The 17466-nt window shown below is 41.6% G+C and overlaps 1 protein-coding gene across 1 annotated transcript in view; it reads left to right on the forward strand.

Annotated features, from left to right (window-relative positions):
- The first annotated feature begins 938 nt into the window (after nucleotides 1-938).
- The window catches only part of KLHL3 (kelch like family member 3), a 95196-nt gene continuing 78668 nt past the window's right edge, over nucleotides 939-17466 (forward strand). The window contains exons 1-2 of the mRNA XM_040975588.1: nucleotides 939-1385; nucleotides 12762-12878. Coding sequence (XP_040831522.1) covers nucleotides 1342-1385; nucleotides 12762-12878 — 161 coding nt within the window. The 5' untranslated portion in view covers nucleotides 939-1341. The remainder of the gene's footprint in view (nucleotides 1386-12761; nucleotides 12879-17466) is intronic.

The raw sequence follows: 17466 nt of genomic DNA on the forward strand, positions 1-17466 counted from the left end.
GGTAGCTGAATCTCCAACCAACTCTTTGATAAGGGGTACAGGTATTGTAGCTGGAGTTCCTACCTGCTGTGCCACAATGCCCCCTCCAAACTAGTTTTTGTAGCTGATTGCCTCCATACATTTGAAACTCTTGGTTATGATAGAAGACACAGACTGGCCCCCTGCCTTCCCCAAGATTATATTTTCATATGAGAGGATACTTAGATAGCAAATTACCCCAAGCCACGTATCAGGTATGACATGAACAAGAACAATACATTCTGCAGCTATTATAGAGATGATCGTGAGTGGTTTTATGAAGACATGGAATTTGATCCTCTAGAAAGACAAGGACTGGGATCAGAGAAGGCCTTCCAGGGAGAAAAAGAATAAGGCTAAATTGAAGCACCATGATTTGATATTATAGGGAATAAGAAATCACAGTAGGAGAAGGATTCATTGGGAGACTTCCTGGTTGGAGGCACAGCGTAAGTCACATTTCAATGACAGACTTCAGGAGAGGAGGCTGTTTAGGCTGTGCTAAACTTGGGAATTTTTCGCTGTGTCCTGGGGGAATCAGTGTGTGCATTATTCATTGTGATGGCTTTGCTGTAATAGACTGGCTTCCTGTGTAAAGTAGGGTTTGTTTCAGCTTCACCTGTTTCTAATAGCTCTTTTTCTAATTTCTTTTTTAAATTCTGTACATTCTTCTTTGTACTATCAGCCATCTCCTGCTAACTTGCCTCCTTCTGTCAGATGCTCAAAGCTACTGTGGATTTTGGAAGGAATAATTGGAAGACAAGCTGCCATCCCTAAGTGAATTTCCCCAGGTGGATAAACTCCACTGCAGGCCACAGAGGGGCCTGCTCATTCCAGCAATCTGGCCAGGCAGACAGCCTCTGGAGTAGAGGAGGGGGAGGGGGTGGCATTTCTCCAGCTGCAGAGGAACTGCCAGAGCTTTTGCAGTGTAGGCAGAGAAGTGTGGAGCCCCTGAGGCGGCTGTGAGCTGGGGCTGGGGATGCCAGGGCTGATGCGGAGGCAGCTGGGAAGGTGGCGCCGCACTTGGGTCGCTGGAGCCACCGTTGTTCCTAGGAGACCGGGGAGAAGCAAGCCTGCGGGGGAGGGGGAGCAAGTGGGTTGCTGCTTTTAGCAGCTGAACGGGCTGCAGGGAGCTCTGGGTAAGACATTTTCTGCTGCCGCTTCTGCAGTGGAAGCTGCCGCGAGTAAGTCAGAGGAACGGGAATCGCGAGGGAGGAGGCTTCATTTGCAGCCATGCTGAATCACTGTTGCTGATCAGATTTCCCGTTGGTCTGCCGGGAAAACCAGGAACAGAGCTGCAATCCCCTGTACAGGCACAATCCCATGGCTGCCACGCCAGCCGGGTCTCGCACAATGGAGGGCGAAAGGTATGTATGTGTGAGTGTGTGAGTGTGTGTGTGAGTAAATAAGTGTATACTTGCAGTGTAGCCACCAGCTTTTGTGTTTGTATTGGCTGAGTAAGGTTGGAAGAGCTGGCCCACGAATGAACCCCAAAGGGCGGCAGAGTCAGAGATGTGAAACTCCCCCTCCAAACCCACCCTTTCAGGGCTGGAATCTTCACAACTCTACCCTCCCCAAAGGCACATCTGGGTTTGCTGAGTAGCGGAGGGCTCTGAAAGAAGAGACTTCCTGGCTGGTGTTTGGGAATTGTTTCAACACTGGAATTGTGTTTCTCAGGCTGTTTCAAGAAGGTGTTTCCCTTTTCTGGCTTGGTCGTTGATGGTGATTCTTTGGTGGTGGGGTTTTGGATGTCATAGCAGGATTGCCCTGGCATGAAACACTTGCGTTTTAATGCTGAAGTGCTCAGATCTTCAGCAAGCATGCCACACCAATGGTTTTCCTGAGAGCAAGCAAGCAAGCGAGCAGGCGAGCGGACAAGCAGGCGTCCTTGCGCACGCGCCTCTGTGTACACACATGTTCAGGGAAGATGGGGAGTAATCCAGTCACATGACACTCGCTGTGAATGGAGTGTGGATTGTGTTGAGAAGTTTATGAGTGATGCTGCACGAGCTGCATTTTAGAGGAACTTGCCCTCCTTCCATGCGGGATCTGCCGTGAAATAGGAATCAACAGATGGGATTTCAATACCTGTGTCTGGTGGGCACTCATTTCCTGGCAGTCACATGCATATATGAATCTTTGAAAGATGATCTGAGGATCTGATCCTAACGCTGTGGAGGTGCTCAGCATAGTATGGGGCAGGTCATTTCCCTGTTTGGTGACTAACTCTGTGTGGAGTGGCAGCTGCTGCATGCTGTGGGTCTGTGCTGGTAGAGAGCAAGGACATTTTCAACCCAAGAGAGAAGAGGCAGGGAGGGACCCGGCCGAGGCACTGCACTGCTGAGAGGCAGGCTGTAGTTGTGACTTGTGGATTTGATACAGATAGTGTCCTGCTGGCTAAGTTACAACAGGCACAAGTAAACATTCTGCAGACTGCCACCATGAGCATTTCCTTTGTCCAGGTTGTTGTCTTGATTTCTGCATCTCCTGGGGCATGATGATGTCATTGCATATCTCTAGATCGCATTAGAACTGTCGTGATTGTTGGGTGCCAGCCTATTTTGTGTGAGGAGGCCCCAGGCGACTGTGCTTCTTGATGACTCCCATAGGAAGAGTCTGGGGTTTTCAGTTAAGTGTCTTGCTGGTGTGGCCTGTCTCTGGGTGTTGCTGGCAGCTGGGCAACAGAACTTCTAATGGTCTATTTGCTAGGCTTGGCGGGGAGATGTAGAGTGTCCCCCGACCTTCACCATCATTCTCTTAGCTGGTAGAGGGCAGGAGTGATGTGATGGAGGTCTGGAGATTGCAGATTAAGCCTCTGTACTTGATCTGTGGAACACTGGGGCAGCTAGTGAAGCAGTTTTGGGCCCTATGTTCCCAGTTCTGTGTTCAGAAATGTATGTCCATGCCCCTCAAGGAACCCTGTTCTTCTTTGACACTTTCTTGCCTCTGAGCTGGGATAGCCGATGTCTGTGACTTTAGAACATCTGCCTATATATGGTATTTGGTGTTTCCTGTGCTAGAGGCCGAGTAGACAAGAAATCCAAACTGCAAAGGTTCCAAAGTTTACCATGTACCCAGATCATCACTCCGTGTTCCTACTGGAAGTCCGACTCCCATGCCAAGCTTAAGTTTTCTAAAATGTAGTTCCTGTCTTCATTTCCATGGCTCACTCTGAGGCCCACCGAGAGTTCCGTTGAGCTCTGTGGTGATCACCTGTTCTGTTCATTATTCAATCCAGCCTCAGATCCTTAGCTCCCACGATTGCTTTTACCTGATGCTTTTCTCTTCCTAATTTCAAAATTACCTATCAAGACTGTGTTAAAATTTTGATTTGTCTTACTAACCTCAACTTTCATAGTCCCTGTTAAATCACCATTTGAATTTTAATGCCTGTAGTTGGTAAATCCTAGTTGGATACTGCAGTTGGACCCACCAGATCTTTTTGTACCTGTATCTTTTATACCTGGGGTGCCTGGTATTTTTGAATACTACTCATTGACTACTATGTGGCTGTAAAAACAAATGGTGCAGTTATTTGCTCATTACCACATAACTTCTTTGAGAAGTTCTGATAGCTAAAAAGATAGTTGTGAGAAAAGAGACTGAAACATTTAGCTCACAGGTTCATCCTTGGATATTGGCTTTACTTTCTCAGGATGGGTAACTGATTCCATGGAATGCTTCGGGGTAGGGGGAGAACAGAAGAAAATAGCCTTGCTTTACGAATTTCCTGGAAACAGAGGGTTAAAGACGTCGGCTGAGCTGGGATCACATGCCTAACCTTCAGTGACTGAATTTGATGCTTGTTCCATACTTACCTGCTGAAGCTTAATTGGGGCTATTTTTAAGCATTAAAAATTTCAGCCAAGACATTTCTAATGACCAGTTTTATTTCTTTGCCATGAAGGTGTGAAAATGGCTTCTTTCTTGAAAGGATATTGATGAAAAACAAGGACTTAAGCATATTAAGAGATCTAGTATGAATTTACAAATCATGACCTGGAGGGCGTCATTTTTTTTCTTGCGTAAAAGGAGTAATAACACTATTCATGTTTCATAGAATTGCTGTGAAGATTAAATGAGACATTATATATAAAGACCTAGGAAAGTTTTCTGGCACTAAGTGCCCGGGAGCCACTGTTACCCCTGGTGAGCATCTGTTGCTGTGTTGTATGTACTCTGTTTCTCTCTGCGTGGATGGTAACCATGGCATATTGTAGAGCATTCTTGTGTTGGCCATCCAAAGCAGATAATGTAGGACCATTTCAGTAAAGAAAAACAGACAGCTTGTCAGAGCATCATCTTGCTTTTTACCTAGATTATCGTCTTATATTTCGAATACTTCAGAAAGCTTGGCATGTCTTCTTTTATGTTTCAATAAAATCTGCCTTAATCTTTCTGTAGATATATGCATATCTAAAGAAATATGTATATATATATTTGCCATTGATTGACCTTTTTTTAAACTTTCTTGATGAGCCCTAAAACTAGGATAAGCTGAACAAAGCATTACCAAATAATGTCAAAACAAAACTCTTGGGTATACTTTATTCTTAGATTTTTTTTCCAAGTTTTTGTAACCTTTTGTAATTTATGAATATTTCAGACTCTGAGTACACATTTCTTGATTTTTTTTCATTTTAGTGTATGAAAGTTTATTGTGACTTACAGATATTCATATGGAAGTGTTCAACTCCCCTATTCAAATAAAATACAAGCTTGGCTTCTAAATGGTACAATTAAGTGTGTTTCCTTTTAGTCTTTTTTCTTGTCTAATTCAGTCTGTCTAAACTTGTTTTTGATTTTTTTCCCATACTTTGCAATTTTACAGAACCAGCTTCAGAGTTCTTTCCCCTTGTTTTTTTTTTTTTTAAGATTTATTGATTTTTATTGGAAAGACAGATGTACAGAGAGGAGGAGAGACAGAGAGGAAGATCTTCCGTCTGATGATTTACTCCCCAAGTGACTGCAATGGCCGGTGCTGCGCCAATCTGAAGCCAGGAGCCAGGAGCTTCTTTCTGGGTCTCCCACATGGGTGTAGGGTCCCAAAGCTCTGGGCTGTCCTCGACTGCTTTCCCAGGCCACAAGCAGGGAGCTGGATGGGAAGTGGAGCAGCTGGGATTAGAACCGGCGCCCATATGGGATCCCAGCGCATTCAAGGCGAGAACCTTAACTGCTATGCTACTGTGCCAGTCCCCCCCCCCCTTGGTTTTAAGGAAAGCAGTCTATGGATTTTTAGGAATGCAATTATTAACTTAATTTTGAAGGAACGTATTATAGGGATGGCAGCTGCTGCTGATCAGCTTTAATGAATCATGCCTGACCTGTGGAAAGCCCTGCATATGGAAATTCCAAATTCAGTAAAATTAATAATATTGACCCCAGTATACATGGCTATCTCCCTCACCCAGCACAAGAAAGCAGTCCTACCTTGAAGGCCATGGAAGATAATGTTTGCTTGTTTGGCCAAGTTTGGCCACACGGAGAGTGAGACTTAAGGGGGTTAAGTTCTCCTACGCTTAATATGCTGTGGATATTGTTGAGTCAGTGAATAGCATTATGAAGGGTACAGACAAGTCCTCAGTGAGATAGACTTGGTGTGAGCACCATTTTACCACTTACTAGTATTTTTACTTCAGTGCCTCAGCGAATTATAGTGCTTACTTCATAGCGTTGTTCTGAAAGTACAGTGAGATAAAGGAGTTAGCCTATAGTCATCTTGAAGTAACTGTTAGCCCCTGGTTACTCAGGAGCTGATGGCGCACTGCTGCCTGTCATCCCTGTGTTCGTGTGGCTGTTGCAGGGACTCAAGTGGCACTGCTGAAAGTTTATGGAGAGTGTAGGGCTCTAGGGGAGACTGTATAAATGGTGTTTCTTGTTGGCAGGGTTGCACTGTCCAGTCCTGAATCCTGCTGGCTGGACTTCTTCTCTAGGTCTTTCACTAACCTAGGAGTGGTCATCTAAATGCAGTCATTTTGGTTTTCAGCTGTAGAATTGGGATACTTATTTTTTCTATAGTTTACCCAGAGCTTCATGGGTACTGAATTCTACTTTATTGATGTCCTATTGCCATGCAGCCTTAGAGAAGCAGAGTCTGCTGATGACCTCACGAGAACTTGAAGTACAACAACCAGCATGTCAGTTTATTAATTTGCAGTGAAAAATTTACTGACAAGATATTCCTGAGTCCCTGCTACTACTTTTTTTTTTCCTCTGAAGGGGAACCATGTGGGAGGCTAAATTGGTCAAAAGCTCTCATAGTAAACTAGGAATAAGTTAAAGCTTCAGATTCGAAAACAGGGGTCTGATCTGCGACTAAACCAAATGATATGTGGTGATTAAACTACTTTCCGTCCTGGGTAGAATGGGATGTGCCCCAGCAAGGACTTTGGTTCCTGATTTTGGTTATTTGTATCAAAGGAACATTTTCTTTGTTGAGAGATTTCAATGTATTCAGCACAGTCTTATCTGGCCAGAGTTGTTTTGACTTCTTTGGGTGACATTGCTTTTCTGGTGAACTCAGTACTTGGACTTTATGTGGCCCGGTCCACTATCAACTCCTTCCTCCTGAATCTTATTTGCATTTCCTGAGCTCTTTCAGAGGAGACGTGATTCATAACATCCACCAGCATTTCTCAGCTGCCCCTTTCTTCTCTTCTGCATTTTCTCAAACACAGATGGTCTGGACCTCCTCATTTTTTGAATCCCCCTGACACTTCTATGTGCGTTCACTTTGCTTGGAGGCTCTTCTGTCTCCTGCCATCCTGGCGTGCTTCCTGGTGGCCTTTCCTTTCTGTTCATCGCTTGGATTCCCTCAGCAGAGCAGAGATCCCAAGAACTGAAACAGTAAGCAGCGGCCCTTTTCCTTTCTTCTCACTTATCTAGTTGATCCTGGCTTTCTCTCTCCCTGATCCTGATTCTGTATCTCAGGGGGGACTAGATGGTGCTACTTCACCCCAACCCTCAGTGCGGGCATTGAGGAGGGAAAGTTGAGGGGGACAAAGCCAGACTTATCCCAAGGGGAAGGAGTCAGTAAAAATGCACTAGTCAGTAGTTACAGCTCATTTACTTACCCAGCCACTGATTCACTCAGTAATGGTTTATTGAGCACCTATCACACGCTAGAGGTTAGTAAACAAGAAACGTAGCTACCATTCTGGTTCTCAGTAGTTCCTCATCTGAGTGTGGTGGTAGTACAGGTGTGTCAGAGCTAGTTTTGACCCACTTGTAAAAGTGTTAAATTTAGTATAACTTACTTAAAATAAAATTATATAACATAAATGGTGTTAAAAATAAATGTAATGCATACTCAAAAAATCCTTACTTCCTAATAACTTTGCCATTGTCTTGGCCTTTGAAGTCCTATCTGTTGTTTCTTATAATAGAAATACTGTACATTGATATAATAGTGCACTACTGCACATCTCTTCCCAAATCCCTTTTTAAGTGGCATTGCGTTGGTGGCTTGAAATCTGCCAATGTGGGAATGTTTACACCATGAAAATTGGCAAATGACGAATGTTACAAGTCAGGGATTCTGCCTTCCTAACTGTTAAATATCAACAAACACTGTGTGGAAAACTGGTAAGTAAGAGATAAACAGTCTTAACAGAGAGAGAAGAGCAGAGAATTTTGGGAACATAGATGGGGGGAAGCTAATCTGCTTGATGGATAGTAGAGGATGACAGGGAGGGCTTCATGGAAGAGGCTGGAAGCTGGTAGGAGCTATCTAAATACAGGACTTGGCTGGATGTAGGAACTAGATAGTTGAAAATATTTCATCAGATACAAGAGCCTCTGGTACTTAAGCAGTTGTAGACTGCTGTAGAGTCTTCAGAGCAGTAATGGGATCCGAAGGGTAGGTGAGTAAATCTCACAGTTTATTCTGGAAGCAAAAAGAATTTGTCATGTAGGACACGCCTTTATCACTGCAGAGTCTGGGAGAAGACTATTGTAACAACTCTAGCAAAAGATTTTGTTAACTTGGAAAGTGATCGTAAAGGTAGTGACCATGAGAAGGGTAGGGGTGGAGTGACATTAAAGGGTGTAGGATTGGTAGACTTTATGGGTGAATGTGAGAAATGTGAAGGAGGAAGGATGAGATCAAGGTTGGCATCCTTGCTCCTGGTTTGAATGGATGATTGGGTGGCTGCTTATGCCTCTGAGAGAGAAAATATGGTAAAAAGATCAGGCTTGAGCAAGGGTGGAAAACACCAGTTTTGAATGGGTATGAGTTGCCTGTGGAAAATTTAACTAGTGGAGTTAAGCAGACATTAGGCATGTGGTTCTAGAATTTAGAGGATAGCAGGAAAAGAGAATTTTGGAGGTCTGGATTATGACAAGAGGGCCTGATAAGTGTGCTAATTAATCATTAATTCTTTTTTTTTAAGATTTATTTTTATTATTTTTGTATTGGAAAGGCGGATATACAGAGAGGAGAGACAGAGAGGAAGATCTTCCGTCCGATGATTCACCCCCCAAGTGAGCACAACGGCCCGATGCTATGCCGATCTGAAGCCAGGAGACTCTTCTGGGTCTCCCACGCGGGTGCAGGGTCCCAAAGCTTTGGGCTGTCTTCGACTGCTTTCCTGGGCCACAGGCAGGGAGCTGGAAGGGAAGCGGGGCTGCTGGGATTAGAACCGGCGCCCATATGGGATCCCAGGCGTGCAAGGCGAGGACCTTAACCACTTGCGCCACCGCGCTGGACCCAATCATTAATTCTTATTAATATTATACAATGCACAGTATAATAAATATATCATTATATTAATATGGTTATTATGTCTATTATATAATATATAAGTATATATAATAAATATAATATTAATTAATGTTGATTAAAATAAATAATTAATGATACAGTTCTATAGGCTCCAGGATTTCCCTTCCCCCCTCCCCAAATCTCTACCCCCCTGACTTTCCACATGTCATTACAATGGTATAGTCCTTCCGAACCAGTCTTAAGCTCTCATTCTGAGGAATGGTAGGGTCTAGCAACTCTGCCTGGGCCTGAGATCCTAGGCCGAGGCATAGGCATGTGTATGTGCTTTTATGTTCATATATGTTCACAGTGCTGAAGGGTGTAGATTATGGTAGAAATGACCTCCTCGACACTTCAGAGTCCATCATTGATTTACTACTTAAAAACTATGTGGCATTGTGCATGGTCCTTAACAGATGCTTTCTTTAATAGTCTGATTTCTGCAAAGTTAATGAGTTGCCAAGAAGTTAGTACTGTTCAGAAACCAGGGTCCCAGTATTCACTCCAAACTTGCCCTGCTTTCACAGGGGAAAGAAAGAGACCTTGGGGTTCCTTCTCATGTCAAGCATTGCTTCTGTTTCAAGGATGGAAAGACTCTGGATGGACTGGGAGACTGCATGATCTCAATTTAGTCGGCCCTATAGTCATCAGCAAGTCGATTTCTCTTCAAAAGGAGGCTCTAGTGTGAATTATATTTGTTGAACTCTAATCCCCTGATAACAGGCAATTTAAGGTTGAGACCTTTTGGTAAACAATGTTGTGTTAACAGAGGTACATGTTCTAGAAGTCTGGAAAGCGCAAAGAGCAACACAGTAGGACAAGTTCATTAGCTATGGAGACTTGTCAGTGCTTGCACAGTGACTATTTGATCTACATCTATTGTGTATCTGTGAAGCATAGCTAATCATAGTTCCCCACTAGGCTTTTTTGAGTGCTAATCTCATTAGTTCCTTATTGAACGTCAGTGGTTTCCTGATGATCCATACCAAAGTATGTTTCTCTTCCTAGCTGGTCTTTCCAGACTTTGAAGAGAATATTTACAATGAATAAAACTCTATTTTACAGTTTCTTAATTTGTTTCAGATTTCAAGTGTGGTTAGTACTGTAAAATTAGTAGATCATTCACCTTAATAAAGTATTAAAGGAAAAAGCCCTTCACAATCATCTCATTAATACATAAAAATATTTGATAAAATTTAGTATAACTTTATGATTAAAGAATTCTTAATCAAAACAGGACTTTTTTATTAATCTGGTAGGAAACATGAAAAAATTCTGTCACAAACACAAATAATGAGGAAATTTTGGAAACAATTTTAAAATTAGGACTACAGGCATTGTACTCCTAATCTTAACAGATTAAGCTGTTGCTTTTGAGTCTTCTATCACATATGTGTGTGCTGGTCCCAGTCCTGGCTGCTCCGCTTTCAGTGCAGCTTTCTGCTAACGCACCTAGGAAAGCAGCTGCAGATGACCCACATAAAATCAAGGGTTGAATTCTGGCTTCAGACTGGTCCAGCCTTGGCTATCACAGCCACTGGGGAGAAATAAGCCAGTGGACAGAAGACTTCTCTTTCCTACACAGTCTCTCACTCTCCATTGCTCTACTTTTCAAATAAATAAAAAAATAATTTTTCCCCTTAGTGTTGTAATTATTATTTTTTTCCAATAGCCGTTGCTTTATTTTATTTATTCATCTTTTTAATCTTATTTTCCATTATACATTTTTGTAGATATAGGGCTTCCTTTTTTTCTCTCCCTTTCCTCCCTCCACTTTGCCCTCTACATTGTCTCCTGTATTTTACAATAATATCGTTTTTCAGCTGTAGTCACGACTCTTTCCGCTCTTTATGTGTGTCATGACATCGTAGGCATAAGCATAGGCATAGGCATAATGGTAGAGAAACCGGTTTCTTGTTGTCAAGATGTATTTAACGGTTTGATTAGGGGCCTTTTTTTATTTGGGGGTAGAGTTGCTTACTGCAGTTCTTCTTTGTTTACCAGTACTGTAGTCTCCATTACACCATTCGTTTATGGGACTATAAATGTGTATCTGCTTACCTATATATCTTTTTGTTTAGTATTTTGTATGAAGGTTATCATATAGAGAGAACATACGATGTTTCTCCTTTGGTATTAGCTTATCTCACTGAGCATAAAGGTCTCTAGTTGGGATTACTTTGCTGCAAAAGTAGAATTTCACTCTTTTTAATGGCTGAGTAGTATTCCACGGAGTATATGTGCCATGGTTCCTTTATTTAGTCCTCTTTCAGTGGGTGTCCAATTTGCTTCCATATCTTTGCTATTGTGGACTGTGCTGCTATGAATATAGGGGTGCATAGTGCTTTCTCATAGTAGGTTTCACTTCTTTTGGATATATTTCCAGAAGTGGGACTACTGGATCATATGATAGAAGAACTTTCAGTTTTCTGATCACTCTCCATACTGACTTCCAGTGGAGTATGATACCTTTTTCCCCACATCCTCTCCACCAGATATCATTAAATGATTTCTGTAAATAGGCTGTTCTCACTGGTGTTAAGTGGAACCTCAATGTGATTTTTATTTGTATTTCTCTTATTGCTAGGTAGCCTGAGCATTTTTTTCATGTGTCTGTTAGCCATTTGAATTTTTCTTTTGAAAAATGCTCATTTCTGTTGCCCATTTCTTAACTGATTTGCTTATTTTGTTGTGTTTCTGGAGCTGTAAATCCTGGATATTAGTCCCCAGCTGAAATAAATAAGTCTTTAAAATGTAATTAGGGATATGGTAGGAATGTTCTCTTACGCCTTGGATTCAAGTTCTGGCCCTACTCCTGGTTCTAGCTTCTTGTTAACGTGCTCCTAGGAGGCAGCAGGTGAAGGCACAGTAACTAGGTCCTTGTCACCAATTAGGACGACCTGGGTTAAGTTCTGAACACCTAGCTTTAGTCTTGGCCTTTGTGGGCTTTTAGAGATGGACCAGCAGGTTGGGGCCTTTTTCTACTTGTTCTGTCTCCGTCTCTCAATTGAAGAAAAGAAAAAAAAAGAAGAATGAATGAATAAACAAATGAATATATTAGATCTAAGAGCTAGAAAGGAGGGATAAAAATCTCTGGTATTATATAGTTGTAATGTGAGTGTCTAAATGGAATACCTAACCGAATTATGGTCAAATAATGATAGTAGAAACATTTGACAGGATAGCTGGATACAAATCAGTTTGCAGAAACCAATTGCTTTTTATAAACCATGACAGTCAAATGCTTCAGAAAAGATAAAAAGCTATAAAGTACTTAGGAATGAATGTACTCATGGTGTGTAAGATCATCTCTCATGCAGAAAAAAAAATCAGAATTTTAGATGACATTGAAGAAGGCCTAAAGAAATGGAAAAGCAACCAGTGTGCATGGATAGGATGGTATACTGTGAGAAAGATGTTGTTTATACCCAAATTGACGATAAAATCAGTTCCCATCAAAATATCATCAGCTTTCTAAACGGAATTTGACCATCTGATACTAAAATTAGTATGAAAGAATAAAGGAAACTAAGATAACCAGTCACTCCTTGGAAATGGTAATAATAATAATAATAAGAAGAAGACTAGAAGCTGGTTCTGACTGATACCAGTCCCTATTATGAAGCTATAGAAGTGATGTGCTTCTGGTACAGACTGACTGGCTAGCAGAGTAGGTTAAGGAGTGTGTCTGAAACTGTAATACATAGTGGAAAGTGGCATGGCAAAGGAGTGGGAAGAATAGAAAGTGTCAGTAAATAGAACTGATGGGGAAAAAATAGATCCCTATTTCCTATTATGACGTAAAAATTAATAGCAAGCAAATATAAGGGCTTAAATATCAAAGGAAAAGTGTTGAAGTTAGAATCGAGGGGAACAGAGTGACAGCAATTCCACTGGTGGGTGTATAAATACATGGAGTTGGGTGAACTGATTTACGAATTTGTGATCCTCTCTCACCTTCCCTCTTCCTTCCTGTTGACAGCGTCAAGCCAGGCTCCCAGCCCCCGGTGCAGGCTGGCGAGGAAAAGACCCAGAGGACCACCACTGTCAACCCTGCCCACATGGGGAAGGCATTCAAGGTTATGAATGAACTGCGGAGGTACTTGTGCTCTCTTGCTTTGCCCTTTCAAAAGGAAACTGCGGGGTGAACTTCATCAGGGAGCCAGAATAGAAGTGAGAACAAATTCTGACTCGTCCCTCACCCACTCTCCCTCACTTGGCTGCCTCTCTCAAACTGTGACTGAGACTGAATGGTTTTGCCAGAAATCTCGTTCCTTTGTATTATTTAACACCTACCATTTTAGTGATTAATCACAGAGGGGGAAAAAAGTCCTTTCCGGTTATATTAGGTCTGTTTGTAATTTTGAATTCCAACTGAACCACCTTCTTGAAAACCAGTAACAAAATAATACACACCTATTTTCTTTTGGTTTCCCTCCCTCTTTCCTTGGTCTGAATTCGACTCAGCGAGACAACCATATGTATGGGAGAATAGCTAGCTCCCTGAATGCATCTTTACCCATAAGGAGAGAAATCAAATGCAAATGTGCTGATCCTCTCTGAGATAAATGATTTAGGGATATGCAGACAAGCTTGTTTCAGGGCAAGTTCGGGGCCCTGAACACTCGTTCCTGACAAAGCCTGTGCACATTGTCTCTTCTTTGCTTGAGGACTCAGAATTTGCTTGGCCCAGGCCATTATTTGCTGAATACTTTATCCCGTTCTGAGGTGACATTCTTTACCTCTTCTTCTCTGCCATTCATGAGCTCCTGAGGATAGGAGCAAATTTGGAGTAATTTTGATCTCTCTAGCACCTGGCACTTCATAGGAACAATTCATTCACCTAAGATTCCCAGAGATACTGGCTGGACCCTGGGGTTGATGGCTGTGGGTACAAAGTAAAAAATGTAAATAGGGCAGTGAAAACAGCCTTTCTTTTGTGAGAACTGGAGTTATGAAGGAGGAATGTGTCATGTGATCAACAGAAGGTAGATGGGTAGTAATCTTTGCCTCTTTTAAGAAGCACCCTTTAGGGTGCTGCAGAAGCAGGTACTCTGGAGAATACATCCCATGGGGAGTGGTGCTTAAGCTGAATTTGGAAGGATAGGCGTGAAATGAAGAGTCGTGGGGATAGGGAGATGCCTTCTAGGCAGATAAAGTGACATACACCCAAAGTATTTGTTGAATAGGGAACTGAACTATTTCAAACAAAAGTTCTATCTGAATTTGTATTTGTTGCCTCATCTCTCCTTTTTGAAGGACCTGGTCTTGGCATTAAAAACCAAGTTAAATTTTCTTACACTGTACTGCTCAATTTTTATTAGGCCTCCTGCCAGATTTCTCAGAAGCAGTGTCTACAGCTGCCTGGGGCATTGGGCAATGCTGATGCTCTTGTCTATGGCATGGTTCTGTTGTCACTAGGGAATTTGTGTTCTGTCCCCTGAACACTACTGAAGTGTCTCTTTTTGTTCCTCTGGGTATAGCTAATGTCCCTTGTCTATTTTGAGAATCCAAGTTTCCCACCAGGTTTTATTTTATCTGAAATAGCCTAGTCCAGTGATCACGGAAAAGAGCAGCCTTCCTTTGAGGAACAGATATCCACACAGGATTCTCTACTCCCAGTTTCTTTTTTCTTTTTCTTTTGTTTGTTTTGTTTTTATTGCATTTAAAAATGTTTAAGTTTTTTGTTTTTATTGGATTTTTAAATATATTTTTGTTTTTATTAGATTATTTATTTTTTTATTGGATTCGAGAAATACAGATGAGATGAGATAGAGAGTGAGAGAGAATGTGACAGCTATAGAGACAGAGCTATTATCTGCTGATTTCACTTTCCAAATGCCCAAAGTGGCTGAGGGGGATTGGGACTGAAGTCAGAAGCCAGGAACTGAGTCCAGGTCTTCCATGTGCATGACAATGACACAACCACTGGAGTCATCACTGCTGACTCCCAGCGTCTGAATTACCTGGAATCAGGAGCTATAGCTAGGAATTTAACCTTGGTCTCTGATGTAAAGTATCGATTTTTAAATTAATCAATTAATTAATTAATTAATTTTTGAGCCAGGTTAAATAGAGAAGGGGAGGGAGAGAGATCGTCCCTCTGCTGATTTACTCCTCTTGTGACTTCAATGGCCAGAAATGGCATGGGGTTGAAGAAGTTATTTTGAAACTTAAGCATCACTTTTTCATAATATATGTGTTCCTCAAATGCATGGATTTCAATTCTTTTTGGGACCCTATTAATGTTATCTTTGAATTTCATTTTCCATAAACTTTTTGAGGTACCTTTCTATATTTAGCTGGGAAGATTTTAATTCAAGCTTAGACATTAGTTTCTTTCATTTTTCTTTAAAAAATTTTATAAAACAAATATATTTGTTATAGAATTTTTTAAGACAAAGATGAACAGAAAGGCAGTGAAAGTTTTAATCTACAGTTGTAGCAGTGCTGACACTTTGGGAGGATATGTTCTTTTTCTTCCTTAAAATTTATGCTTCAGCTTTGTTTTTTCCCTTACTGCTATGTCAAGCACATTTTTTGTGTCACTCTACAACAGTGATATTCTGTTTTTGGTTTATTTTGTAAACAACAATTCTCTGTTGTTGCATATCTGGGTTTTTACCAATTCTGCATATAAATAACACCTGAAGAGGTTATCTTTATAGTTGCATAATGCTGTGGTCACAAACACAGATGGTGGTTCCAAATGTTGACCTTACTGTGAACAAACTCTATGACCCTGGGCAACTTAATCAATTTCCCTGATCTCAGTGTTGTCAACTGTAAAATGAAACTGGTAATAGTACTCGTCTTTCTGAGTTGTTTAGAGGGTTAATGAATAAAGTGCTTAGAAGTAATAGTAAACATATGACCAGCACTGTGGATGCTCGTGATTTCTGTAGCATAGTTATAGCTACTCCTTAATATGGTTATGAAGCTTGGCTCGTAGTAGGTATTCTCAATGTTTCCTGCCATGATGAGGACAACGGTGAGCTAGCTCAGCACTGTGCTAGGTTACAGGAATCGTGGCTGTGGATAAAGGGATCAAAGTCTTGTCCTCTGTGAATCTTGTTCCTGTGATGTCCAAAGGCATTATCTAATTCAAGGCACTTAAATGGATGATTTCCAAACTGAGGCTGTGAGAAAGGGGGGCCGAACTGAAATTATATTGACCTGAGTGAGTTTAATTGTAGTTGGTGTGTTTTGATGAAGGATTGGGCTACAGCATCTTGTCATCAGCAATTAAGTTAATAAAATGTCACACGATATTCCAGGGACCTGGGGTTATTTCTTGCATTGTTTTCACATTCCCCTCTCTTAATTTGGAGCTATTTCAGTGCACGTACACACATTCTTTGTGATTTATGAATCACACAATTCACGAGTTTCCTATCCTTTTTACTTACACGATAGAGAATGGGTTGTTGGCATGGTAACCACTCAGGCTTCCTCCTCTTCTTTGCACTTCATTACTTGGCCCAGGTCAGACCCTCACTGTTTCTGCACAGCACTTTTGGCTCCTGATTTACCATCCATCCAGCAAGTGGATATATGTTCTGTCTTGAAAAAGCAAGCCCTGACCAGACCCGAAAACAAGGGCGTGGGTGATGGAGCAACCAAGTACTCAGAATCTGCAGTCTTGGGTAGCTCATCTTGACAGTTCTAACCTTCCATCGTCATGACAAATGCTTCTCAGCTTTCATTTTTTTTTTTTTTTTTATGATTTGCTGTGTGCCTTTATTACTGGTAATGAACCATCCTACCACATTCTTTCTGTTCTACTTTATCAGGACATCATTAATATTGCTGTACGGTTCACCTTTTAGAGTTTATAGCTTACTGGCTGTTTAGTATAATCACAGAATTGTTCAGTGGTAATAAATTTAAGAATATGTTCATCACCTGGTATAATTGACCAATCATTCCTCTCCTTCTTATCTCCTTATTCTTCCTACCCCGCTTTCCATTCCCCTACCTGCCCTAGATAACCAGTAGTCTCCTTTCTGTATCAATTTTTAAAATTTTGTGTTTTATTAGAAATGCTTTTTAAAGGTTTATTTTATTTTTATTTACAACGCATATTTACAGAGGGAGCAGGAGAAACACAGAGAGAGGTCTCCCATTTGCTGGTTCACTCCCCAAATGGCCGTGATGGCTAGAGCTGAGTCTATTCAAAGCTAGGAGCAAGGAACCTCTTTAGGGTCTTCTGTACTAGGCAGGGGCCCAAGCCCTTGTTTGATCTTCCTCTGCTTTCTTTGACCATAAACAGGGAGCTAGATGGAAAGTAGAGCAGCTAGGACGTGAACTGGCACTTATGTGGGATGCTGACACCACAGATGGAGGCTTAGCTTACCATGCCACAATACCAGTCCTGGAAATGTTTAAAACATGTCGTTTTTGTTTATTTTAAAGGAGCAGAGGGAGAAGGAAAGAAGGACAAGTCTTCCATCTACTGATTTACTCCCTCAAATGTCTGCAAAAGCTTGCATTGGGCTAGGCTGAGACTTGGAGCCAAAAACTGAATCTGTGTCTCTCACATTGGTGGCAGAGACCACTTCAAAAGCCATCACCTGCTGCCTCCCATGGTGCTCCTTAGCAGGACGCTGGAATTAAGAGCAGGGCTGGGACTCAACTGCAGACACTCTGAAATGGAATGCAATTTTTCCAAGTGGTGTCTTAACTTC

Source organism: Ochotona curzoniae, unplaced genomic scaffold (assembly GCF_017591425.1).
Source record: "Ochotona curzoniae isolate NIBS_2020 unplaced genomic scaffold, NIBS_Ocur_1.0 contig_1, whole genome shotgun sequence".
In the NCBI taxonomy this organism is placed as follows: Eukaryota; Metazoa; Chordata; class Mammalia; order Lagomorpha; family Ochotonidae; genus Ochotona; species Ochotona curzoniae.